The 12,099-nt window shown below is 39.5% G+C and overlaps 1 protein-coding gene across 2 annotated transcripts; it reads right to left on the bottom strand.

The window, feature by feature from the left end:
- Positions 1 to 92: 92 nt before the first annotated feature.
- LOC145547533 (set1/Ash2 histone methyltransferase complex subunit ASH2-like) lies at positions 93 to 10,944 on the bottom strand. Of its 2 annotated transcripts, XM_081613538.1 has the most exons (17): positions 10,812 to 10,944; positions 10,068 to 10,134; positions 9,453 to 9,598; positions 9,287 to 9,375; positions 9,108 to 9,202; positions 8,001 to 8,096; positions 7,783 to 7,878; positions 7,620 to 7,695; positions 6,793 to 6,810; positions 2,652 to 2,751; positions 2,316 to 2,533; positions 2,068 to 2,235; positions 1,136 to 1,329; positions 938 to 1,030; positions 764 to 862; positions 628 to 687; positions 93 to 519 (listed from the first exon to the last, which is right to left on the bottom strand). In XM_081613538.1, exons 1-17 carry the CDS (start codon positions 10,868 to 10,870, stop codon positions 412 to 414), a joined length of 1,782 nt encoding a protein of 593 aa, XP_081469664.1. In that variant the 5' UTR covers positions 10,871 to 10,944; the 3' UTR covers positions 93 to 411. The 2 variants fall into 2 exon arrangements, with proteins under 2 accessions (XP_081469664.1, XP_081469665.1); XM_081613539.1 differs by lacking the exon at positions 6,793 to 6,810.
- Positions 10,945 to 12,099: the final 1,155 nt, after the last annotated feature.

Below are 12,099 nucleotides of genomic sequence, written 5' to 3' on the forward strand. Positions count from 1 at the left end.
CTCTTGTTTGCCTCTGTACTTCTCAGCATGCTGCCTGCTTGATCTGCACCGAATTATCCTTCAAATCAAGACAGTTCACACAAATAAACAACTTTTTTTCCATTAAACACACTTTTTTTTTTTAATCCAAAGTATAAAACAGTAAATAACAAAAACACAGAAAACGCTATGGATTAAGGACCAGACTCTCTTCCCAGAAGATCAGGCTCTATTATGATGATGTGTCAGAGCCCCAACGATGAGTTGATTCTGATGGCACATCTCAGAAGGGGATGGTTTATGCCACCATGTCTTAATAATCACGACTGTGGTTTTAGGTTGTGGATCTAAAGAGGGAAAATGATTTAAATATGCTCTCTTTAGCATTGTTTAGATGTCTGATGGTGGAACGGCTTATGAACTGGTCTACATTTATCCCTCCCATGGCGGGCTGCGGCGTCCGTCCACCTCCGTCTCAACGTGGTATAGCATATCCGCCAGCGTGTGCTCGATCACTGCACCCCAGCCCATGTCACTCATCTGAGAGAGTGAAAGGAAATGCATTCCAACATGAGCAATCAGCAGGTGTGGAGTTAAGTTAGGTCAGATTGGTAAAAAGTAGTAAGTATATAAGTAAAAAGCTCTCACCGGTTGGTATTTAATGTCCTTAGGTGGGTATTTGAATTGAGGACCAAAGTTGACAGAAACCTGTGAAGAGGAGGAAGTAAAATTTACTAATCTGGTTGTTTAAGGACAGAAATACGTGTCCTGATCCATTACTGACCGTACAGCTCTTGTACAAGGAGATTGCAGGAAAGTAGATGCCTTCAAAGAGGTTCTCAAAGGCAACTCCTTGGTTAACACCGTTTTTATAGAACAACATCTGAAATAACAACATCTCCATAGTCAACACCGGCAACTTCTCCAACTTTATTCGCTCAAAGGAGTCTCTCCTCACCCTGCTGGGATTCACCGACTTCAGGCTTTTCTCCGCTTTGTCCACATAGTCCTTCTCCTCAAAGTACAGGTAGCTCTTGAATTTAATAAGTGCCTGGAGAGAGTCATGAAAACCACCACCAATCAAAGCAGCTGGTATGAACCAATCGACAGCAGAGACTCTAACCACTGAGGTGAGTTTTATGTATCAGGTGCTTACCTTATCCTTGTATGTGTCTGGAAGAGCCTTTGCTGTCTCCGTTTCATCAGGCAGCTCTATGAAGAAGCCCAGTGTGTCCCCCTGACCATAGCTTGAGGAGTAATGCTTCCCTACCGACTGGTGAAAGCGAGTCCCCTTCTTACTCCGCCAAGAGTAGCTGAACTTGTCATAACCCAGAGGAGCCTGAAGGTTGCCTGAAATTTGAGCATGAGAAAAGAGTTCATGAGTTCGATCTCGTCTGAATCTCCAGACAAAAGGAACATGTTCCATACTCTACATGGTCAGCCTGGCCATTGCCTTTCTATGCAGTTCTGCTTATTACCCATCTCCCTTCAGTGCTCCATCCAGAAATTCACCCACTGAGTTCAATTTCTGATTAGATTTAAACCGGATCAATCCGCAAATTGAAAGGGCCATTCAGTTCAAGTTGACTATGTTTCCAGATACTGAGCAATTAAAGTCAGAGGAAAAGGAGTGCATAAGACATTTTATTGTTGGCAAAGATGTAATGTCCCTACTGCCTACGGAGTTGCTTACAGCGAACGCAATTTACAGTAAGTTTAATTGAGCTGGCACATTACATACATCATGGCCAAACATCAGCGATTAGGTAAAATGAGATTCAATCTCCGCCTCCAGCAAGCCGTCACTTCTTAATAGCCAAGGATTTAGGCCAGGGACAGTGTCCTGCAACTTCCAAATGTGTCTTTGCTTCAAGACACCTGAGTAAAATAATCAGATCATTAGTAGAACTCTGGAGAACTTGACTGCTTACTCAGGAGGTAATTCAGCCATTTGATTCAGGTCCGTTGAATACTCCTGGTCCAGACCATTTGTATGAAGCAAGGTGTATGACATGAAGTTGGTTTTTACCAGGCTACTACATGGTAAATGTTGGTATAAAGTTTACAGTCCTGTGAGGGAATACTGACCAAGCGGTTGAGACCAGCCCAGTCTAGCTGCCGTCTCTGGGGGCATATCATCCACGGTCACCTCAAAGTACCAGGCTCCTTTCCTCACGCCGTGTGAAGCCCGGACCATGGAATAGCCCTTCTCCCCCGTCACCGTCAGCCGGTCATCTGAGATCTTCAGCTGAGGTGCTGCGACACATCGGGTGAATCGTTTGGTCATAATTCATGAACAGATCTGAGCCTTGGAAAGTATGGCGACGTTGTTGTACCTCTGTCATGTAAGGCCAGCAGCACCCTCTCATACAGACAGGCCCGGTACAGATCACCAGGAATGGGTTTTCCAGCCCAGCAGTCCAGCTCCAGTTTCTCGGGGTCAGGAGCATGAGGGTCTGGCTCTGCCAGGATGTAGCGATAGCCATCTTTGTTGAATGGGTGTTCCAGTGGGTAACCATGAGGGGGCAGCCTCTGGGCTGAGAACAACGGGTCACTGTGTAACAAAGGGTCAAAAGTGAGGAACAAACAATGAAGAAAACTCTTTGATCTGGTTCAAAGCTCCATCACGTTCTCACTCAGAGTTGTCGTGGATTTGTATTTACACGTCATACCTCCTGGTTCTCTTTGTCGCTCCGGCAGTCGTTCCCTCCTGCTGCTGCTGCTGTTTACGTTTGGCCCCCCTTCCTTTTCCAGGGCCAGGGGCCAGAGCACCTTTAAAATCACAGGAAAGTTAAAAAGTGTATTCGAAAAAAGATGCACCCAAACAAGAGCATGAGCAGTCAGCAGCAAGGGCAGCATACACTCAACTGACAGGGGACCACAGAACACACAAACAGGTTGAAGCAGTGGCTGCTCTTTTTAAGCCTCCATTAATTAGTCCCTTCAGCATTTTGCAATTGTTTTTGGGGGGGATTTTTTTGCAATCAAAACCACAGATTTTGAGGCATTAAACTACTTAAAAAATCTACCTAAAAATTATGACAAAAAAAATAAGCAGACAGACTGGACACAAACATTTTTATTCTTTAAAAACCTTAAATAGCTAGACTTTTCTTACTCGCAGTACCAATCACAGGCTACAACCTGACATAAAATAAGGCTGAGGCAGCAGTTATGGAAGTAAGAAACACTGTCACCTGCAGGTGAGAGTTAGTCTCTTAAACCAAATGTTTTTCATTAATTTTGCAGAAAATTTTGAATTGAATCCACATTTGTGTGAAAAAAATGCAGGGAGCTTTTGATTTTGAATGAATCTCCACAAAAGAACTGGAGGGACTACTTGGAGCCATTTTACTTCCACATTTATACTGGGAGCTTTTTAATACATGCCACATATCCAAGAATTATACTATTTATTATTAATTTAATTACCTTTAATAAATAGAATAGTGCTATGATTAAGTTTTTGAAGCATAAACCTCTGGACATCCATGTAAAAATATGATTTTTTTGTTTTGTTTGTTTGTTTGTGCGTGCAAGTTAAACTTGATCTCAAAAAAGAACCCAAAGATGATGAAAGGATTTTTTTTTTTATCAAATGCTTTTAAAAACAATCTATAAGAGCAATAAAAGACATACTGGTAGTGTCAGTCCAATTTTTCTTTTTACAAATTGTATTTATCCATTTGTTGCATCGGTGTGAAACAAAGTCTACCACTTCAATTGTCATCATAAAACGACTAAAATACATAGATTTTGTGTCCTGTGCACATCTGGAATAGAAGAATATTTGCCATTGTTTTCAACTCTTTGCCATCAGCCATCAGTGATCATTCTTAGCTGATATCCGAGGACGGCCAGCACCTCGTTGCTGTGTCAGAATACATCAGTCAAACAGCTGCAGACAGACCTCAGACCACAATCTCTCAGCGATTCTGGAATAATAACAGTGAGCGCTCAACCAGCAGCAGTCTGACCTGCTCTGTGTAGGTTCATCACACAAAGTCGAATTGTCTGAAAAACTGTCTGTAGTGAAACAACAGGAGGTGAATACGTCAGACTGCCAGCGAATACATGAACAAAGGCAAAGCAGGTTATTTGGCCAACATGGGTGAAAGACCAGGCACAAAACAGCAGGAATTAACGTCACCTAACTTTCTGGGGGGCTCTGGGAGCCTACCGTTTTGATTTTCAATGCCTTGTACCATGATGATTTTTTTTTTTTGTTTTTGTTTTTTTATATTACCTACAGGATATCTGAAAGTACAGAAGCAATGACCCACTTTTTCCCACTTCCGATACAGATAACTGAGGTTTTGTATCGGCCGATACCGATCTAATACAGAAGGACTGTGCTGCTGAATTGACCTAAAACTATTTTTTAACAGACATAAATGCACTGAATTACAAATTTATTTGATAACTCTGCACCAGTACAGCTCACTTAAATATACCCATAGCGTCACAAGCTTGGTCAAACATGGAAAATCATCTTTAATTTGTTCAGTCAATGGGATTAGGAGTAGAAGAGCTGATGTGAAATAAATGAGAAGGAAAGTGAAACTGACAGAAATAATGATTTGCCTACCTTGATCAAACATGTTCAATATAAACTTTAACAAACCTTCTTTCAAATAGTTCAGAAAGTGCAGTTAGTAATTCTAAATACAGTGATCCCTCACTATAACGCGGTTAACCTTTCGCGGTTTCGCTTCTTTGCGGATTTTTTTGTGCCGTTTTTTTCACAGTGCATTGTGTTCTGCGTCCTGATTGGCTAAACAGTCTCCGACCTCCTTCTCTACCTGTGTGCCAATAACGTTAAATATAAGTAATACAGATTGGCCATTCAGGAGATGGAAGTTGTAAACTTTGAATGCCTGCTGGAAAACATTGTGGCCAGAATCAGCGCAAAACCCGACCGGAGGCTCGCTTGACAAGATCCATGGCTCTGCCGTAGATACAGCTGTGAATCTGGCGGGGCAGCTTGTAGGAGACGCTTTAATGACATGACTCCTGATCACCTTAAGGCCCGATTGATGAACACGCACATCCGCTGACCTGAAAACAGGTTTTCTTCTTTGGTTTCAATGTAGAGTATTTAATTATGCTGTATAGTAATTGTAAAAACTAAAGGTAACTACTTTGCGGATTTTACTTATCGCGGGTTACTTTCGGAACGCAACCCCCACGAAAAACAAGGGATCACTGTATAATGTAAAATAAATGAAACAGCTTGACATCACTCAGAGCACAAAGTACAGAATTAGATTGAATAGATCTGCTCTTTTGGATCGGGAATGTCATCACCAATACCCCATCTGGAATTTTTCCAATATCTGGATAGATTCAGACATCAATATCAGATCGGTGCAGCTCTACTTGAAAGTTCTTCAAAAATATGAGAATCAGTAATAACTATACAAACTCAATGAAATAGATATAAATATAAATGAAACCACAATAAGGATATCACTACTACCCATCACTTGTCCTAATAACATGTAAAGTCCTCCAACCCAGAGAACTATTTGAGGAACAGGACTCATTCAAGGAGGAAAAAATGAGCTTTTTCTACCTCAGTTTAAAGAGAGGGAGGATGATGAGGCTAATTAGCATAAGGGAAGGCCAACAGCAACTGAAAAAATGGCACTCTGCTCTCAGGGAGACTTCACCCTGGAGGCAGACTGTCATTTCACACAGGAAGCTTCTAAAGGATGTCAGAGCCTGTTAGCAGCAAGCCAGACATGTGGAAGCTACGGCAAACTGCAAAAGAAGTCATACCCCTGAAACCTTTTCTGATTTTGTCACATAACTACCAATATGTATTATTTTTATTGGGGTTTTATGTGACAGGCCAACACAAAGAGGTCCATAAATGTTACTGTGGGGAAAAAATACATGATTTTCTTTTTTTTTTCTTTTACCAATAAAAACATGAAAAATGTGACTAGATGAATTTGTATTCAGAACCATTAAGTCTGAATATGATGCTATGTAGAAATAAAACATTGATGCATTTCTTTTGAGTCAAGTTTATCACAAAAAATCTTTGTTAAACATCAGTACACATCCATTCTATTTCTCTATAGACGTTGCAAAACAACACTATTATTAGTTGTACTTTTCTTTTTTTGCCGTCTTCATCTTGTGGTCTTTTTACGACATTCCTTTCTGCTCTCATTAATGAATAAACTGTAAAATCCATCAATAAACTATAATATCCATTATTACTTCCATGAAAAGAAAGTTTCATTTTCTCATCTGACCAGAGCTCCTTCTTCCACTTGTTCCTTGTATCCATTGCAAGGCTGGTGGAAAAATCACAAACTATATCTTATGGTTTTGTAAAGGTAAATTCAAAACGTTCATATTTGAATTTGGGGGGAAAAGTGTAAATTAAAACCATTTGTGCTTCCGCATAATTATCCACTAGTTTGTGTTGGTCTGTCATAGAAAATCCCAATAAAACATTGAAATGTATTGTTGCGACATGAAATATGTGGTATGAATACTTATGCAAGGCACTGTATGTTCAATGGTTTGGGGGTTGCTGCACAGAGCTGATGCAAAAAGTAAAAAATAAAAAAGCAGACAGGGAGGTTACATCAGCACATGGATGAAGTTGCCCACAAGATGCTTATTAGGAATCATGTTTTGGTTTGAGATAGCAGAGTAAGGGGGTTGGATGGGGTTGTGCTGGAGGAGAGGGGTCAGGAGGTGGGACTAAAACCTCAGGGCCAACTTCTATCCAGCAGATTACAAGACACACAAACACACCGAGAAGCTCCAGGTGTCAAAATGTAAAATATTCACCTGAGAAAGAAGATCCACCTGGAAAACAATGCACACAAACACTCCGGTCATCATTTCTGGACACTGCCTTCATTCAGGCTTGGCTTCTTTTTGTTTGTTTGTTTTTGTTTTTTGTTTTTAACAAGTAACCTGATTAATTTGGCTGTTTGTGAACAAAATCAAAACTCCTTAAACCAATCAATTATTGTCAGTTTTAAGTAAATGTGTAGGTTGTGTGAAAATAAAGATGACGAAGAATATAATTTCTTTTTGCACATGTGATTTTAGCATAAATATAAGACCAGTAGTCAAATACTTCCACATATGCATATTATATATTTTCAGCAAGCAGTTTAGATAATAGCTAGTTATTCTTAAAATATAATAAGCAACAGCAAATCCTTTTATAGATTGAACAACTCAGTGTTTCATGAGCATAATATAAACTTCTGGGTTGGTTTATTACTTTGCTTCTAACATTCTTGAAAACTATTCATTTTGAAGAAATCAATAGTTTCTTCAATGAGTGGTTTAGTAGGATGTGCTAGTTTATTTCTTCTGTTGTGTGTGATTGTCAATAAATAGTATCTGCACTCCTATCTAAGAACCAAGATAGTGATTCCATTCTGGTCTGGTATGAATGTCTGTTCTGAATATCTGAACAGCAACAAGACAGAACAACTCAATGTGGAAAAAAACAACATCTGCCACCTTCGTTTGCATAAGTTTAACCGTCTGTAGGCATGTATGAATAAATGAAAAGATCCTCAAACACTATGCATCTTCTAATAAAGGATGGTTAAAAAAACATGCTGATCTATGACAGTTTATCTTTATTTAACTCTTACCATTGAGCCCACCGGCTGCTGGGGTTCCAGTGGTCTGTTTCTGAGTGTCATATGAGGGTCCTATGCTTCCCAGGTCCTAAGTAGAAAAGAACACAAGCCTTCATAAGACATTCAGATTGAGTTGAAACATGCTGTGTGTGTTTACATCCTTAGCAGTAATTACCTGATCTAAAAGGCCAAACTTGGGGTACTCCTCCTCCGGATCCTTACTGCCGGGGTCAGGGTGTTCTTTCACAAGAAACACATCTCGCTCTTTGCTCTAGAAAATTAACAAAACAATACAACAATAATGGTATGCTTATTTGATGAATCCTGGAACTCTGAATGAAAAGAACCCCGGTGTGTAAGCAACTACTGGTCTCCAGATACACTCTACGTTACCATCGTCTTCACTATGTTGTTGGGCCAGGTGAGCTTCCCCGGTCTCTGACGGGTCGTCATGCATTCCCAGTGCTTATCAATAAATGGTATGATATCCTGCAAAAAAATGGAGGAATGCGACTGAAGAAAATAATTAAAGAAACTATTACTGTGATCCATTTTTATTTTTAGATTGTAAAGAGCAGATTAGTGAGCAATAATAATAAGGAGCTGAATGGGGGAGTCGCAGGGGAAGGGAGGCAGAAGTGCTAATGATGCTAGGTCCAACTAGGTGTTTTCCACATCTTGGTGGTTGCCATGGAGATAACTTGATTTCTCAAACATGCATAAAATAATCAAGGTCACACTCCAGGTATATTGTTGATGAAGGAATAACATTGATCAAAAAAGTTGATTTTACACAATATCACCCCTTTAAAAATGTTTTAATATGTTGAAATCTATATAATTAATTAACTAAAATTAACATGTGGCCCTAGTTTTAGTGAATCTCTTCATATTTGACATTATAATCAAAATTGTAATTGGAAAAAAAAACAGTGAGAGTTTGAGTTATACATTAAAATCCTTTCTGTATGACCAGCCCGGTAAGGTTTCAGCTGCTCTTCGTTAACGTGGCATAAACAGGTTATAATGATTTTCATTCAGTCAGGACTTTACGCTGACATGCATCACAGGTAGATTCTAGTAAAGCATTGATTAATGCCTGGTTTTAAAATTAGTTAACTGGACTTGTAGCCATTATTTTGTGCCCATGTGGCTGGACACCACACGGCACGACGAACCCGATCGAACCGTTATACCTAGGATTTCTGTCGGCTAATGTGTCTCTCAGGTTTTGAAAATGGGCCGACTGTCGGCCGACAACTCGTGTAGTGTGAGCTGGACATTACACTAAGAAAATGAAGAAGGGAGGGTCAGTGGAGAGGACCGGAGGTGAGCCTTTCAGTGTCATCAACAAAAAGAAAAAAGGCAGGAAGAGACGATAAAGCCGATAATTAAAATGAGGTCGATAGGTTTAATTTATCGTGCGATTAATTGATTAATTGATTTATCGTTTATCGTGACAGGCCTAGTGACAAGCACCTTAAAAAGATCAACTCTCACCTTATCTTTGGAGAACATGGTCTTAGGATGCTCATCTTGTGTTCTGGACCTCCATGTGAGGTTCGCCAAAGCTGTGAGGCACATTTCCTTCAAGTCTAACAAAACACACAGTGGAATAATTAACAATACTAAAAAGGAACGAACCTCGATAGTCGGGTTTCAGCACTCAGAATACCTACTGGCTTGTTTCCTGAGGAAGTATGTGTTGCCGCTGTGATGGCAGACATTGCAGTGAAACACATAATTGGTCATGAAGGGAAGACATGTCCTGTGGTGGAGACAGGCAGTTAACAGCTGCATGTGCATCAAACAGAAGCCGATATCTATATTCTGAACAAAACATACGCGGTTTCGATCCCAAATGTTTCTGCCGTGAACCACTTCATGCACAAGGCGCACTGCAGCTCCACCTCCCCGAGCTGCCGCCCGCTCTCCTCATCCCCGGATCCTGTCAGAGCATCGGCGGCTTCTGAGCCATCGCCAGTAGCTTCCTGATGAAAACACCACCACACAGTCATAAAAACTAAACATCACCCATAAATAGCATGCACTGTTAGGTAGGGAAGCATTCTTTAAATATCACTTCTGACCAAAGCAGGAAGTTGTTAATTTTGCCACTAATTTCCTTGTTGGAGAACAGCAGGATGTGCAGTAAGTACTGAAATATTCAACAGTTGGTGAAATGCTTTCAAAGAATGGCACTACCCTCTTCTGACAGCTAAATGCAAGAAACATTTACATGCCGTTTCTTTTATTACATAAAGACACCAGCAAACTTTACATTTGTGCTTTAAGAGCTCACACTTTCTAACTACACAAGATGTATTAAGATAAACAGCATGTTAAATGAGACTGAAAATAATTTAAAAAGTAAATGTGAGTTAGGGTAGGGTAGGGTAGGGGAAGGGTTAGGGTACATATTTGGTATCAAACATATTAATACCAAAATGAAAATATTACCATCCCCTCTTTGCCACTTGATGACTCTGTATCCATACTGGGAGGCTGTTCAACAAAGGAGGCATCCCTGAAATTCAGGAGACAAAAACATTTAAACATTTAGTTCCGCATTTTATGCTTTTTGTTTTTTCTTTCATTTTTGTTTTTTTTTTTGTGCAAAAAACACTATGAGAGTTCACTACCTATTCTGTTGAAACGTCTTGTTTATTAACCATAACAAAGCTAATCTCACTTTCTCACTAAAGGCATTCTGTTCTGCAATCATTTAAGCTACTTCAGTTGGTATTCGCATGCAAAATGGAGCTTATGCAGCCAGACTTGTGGTAAATTAACACTTAATACTATAAATGTACCAATTTAAAACTTGATTTTAGGGTGTGTTTAGAGAACGTTGTTAGCTATAATTTGAATGAGTATGATTGAATGAGTATGAAATTCAAGTGAACAAATATAAACTGTCACGCTTTAATTTGCAGAGTTCACATGCATGGTGCCAAGCGAAATGACATTTAACCGTCAGTAAATAAGGTGTAGGTACGTTTTGTGCTTTTAAAAAATTGCTTTGTTGTTTCATTTTGCTCGTGGCAGCTCGTGTGCACAGCTATCATTTGTTAGCTAGCTGCTCTGCTAACGGTCTTCCTCCTGAAAACGCGCCTTATATGTCTGAGAAACTTTAATATGTCAGCTGAATTACTATGATAACTTCTGTAATTTTCGGAAAAGGTGCACACGAAACAAACATACCCGACAGCCAAGTCCTTTTCTGCTGCAGCTACGGTACCCGCCTGCAATTCAGACGCCATGTTTAGAAATCAATGAAAACAACAAAGTATCGCGAGAGTGCGACTTCCGCTTTTTCTTTTTGCTGAAAGCAATAGCGACACAGCAGGTTACAAAAAGAACTGCAACAATTGAAGTCAACAGCCAGTGTTCTAAAACTTACATTTATTTGTTGTAAATCATAATCAACACCATGCAGACTTTGAAAGAGAGACGTTTTTGTTTTTTTCCATAGTATCCAAGTTTGATTAAATTATTTTTTTATTTGAAATTCATGTCGATATGTAACATATCATTTCAAGTACATTGAAATCTGTGGTTATAAAACAATAAAATATGTTTTAACACTGAAACAAAAAACTTTTTAACCCAATATGTATAATTTTAATAAAAAGGGTGTTCTGAGGTACCAAAACTGTTATTTCCCTTTTTTCACTCTTGTCATTAATATTGGAAAAGGAACACAAGTGCTCAGCAGGGTGTTTACTTTTATCAGATTTTGTGACATTAGTAACGAGTAAAGACTGTCTTTTTTGTGTCTGCTGAAAATCAAGCATGTGAGAAGAAGTCCTTGTCTATAATAATGGACTCTCCACTTTCACAGTTTCTAAAGATGTTTGATCCAGTGACTCTGACATTTAATTTTTACTCGACCAAATGAAATTATCTACCTCGTCACTCTCCCTGCAGTGTTATTTAAAAAGTTTTTTCCTGCTCTGTATTTTTGGAATTTGCGGCACATCACTTTTAACACACATGGACCCAAGTTCTTTTAAGCATGCAGTTGTTGAGCCATTCAGATTCTACAGAGCTTAAAAATTACAGGCCTTTCTCCAAAATCCCATTTCTATAGAAACTTATCTAAAAAATAGTGGAAGAACAGTTAATTGTTTATACAGAAAAACATCAATTTAGTCTGACTTTTGTAAACACTCCACAGAAACTGCTCTACTCAAAGTTTCTAGTGACAGTGTCAGCTGACTCTGGAGCAGCCACTATAGTGGTTCTCCTGGATCTTACACACATTTTTGTAACAGTAGATCACAGTATTTCAGAGATGTGGTCCATCATGTGTGGTTCTAGAGCAGCACAGCTCCTACCTAGCAGAACATCAAGTGTTTTTGCAACCCAGACTGCATCTGACTCCCAGAGCCTTCTATGTGGGACACCACAGGGCTGAGTCTTAAGACCTATTCTCTTTTGTCCCCCCCAGGCAAAAATAATCAGGCAGTTTTCTAATGTGTCATCTTTT

The sequence above is a fragment of the Poecilia reticulata genome, chromosome 12 (genome assembly GCF_904066995.2).
Source record: "Poecilia reticulata chromosome 12, P_reticulata-male-v2, whole genome shotgun sequence".
Lineage (NCBI taxonomy): Eukaryota > Metazoa > Chordata > Actinopteri > Cyprinodontiformes > Poeciliidae > Poecilia > Poecilia reticulata.

Coding starts and splice junctions, on each gene's coding strand:
- LOC145547533 (XM_081613538.1), bottom strand. CDS start 10,870: ATGGCGTCTGAATTGCAGGCGGGTACCGTAGCTGCAGCAGAAAAGGAC. Junction 9,599..10,067: donor CAAGTGGCAAAGAGGGGATG/GTAATATTTTCA, acceptor TGTTTTCATCAG/GAAGCTACTGGCGATGGCTC. Junction 1,330..2,067: donor GGGCTGGTCTCAACCGCTTG/GTCAGTATTCCC, acceptor CTCAAATTTCAG/GCAACCTTCAGGCTCCTCTG.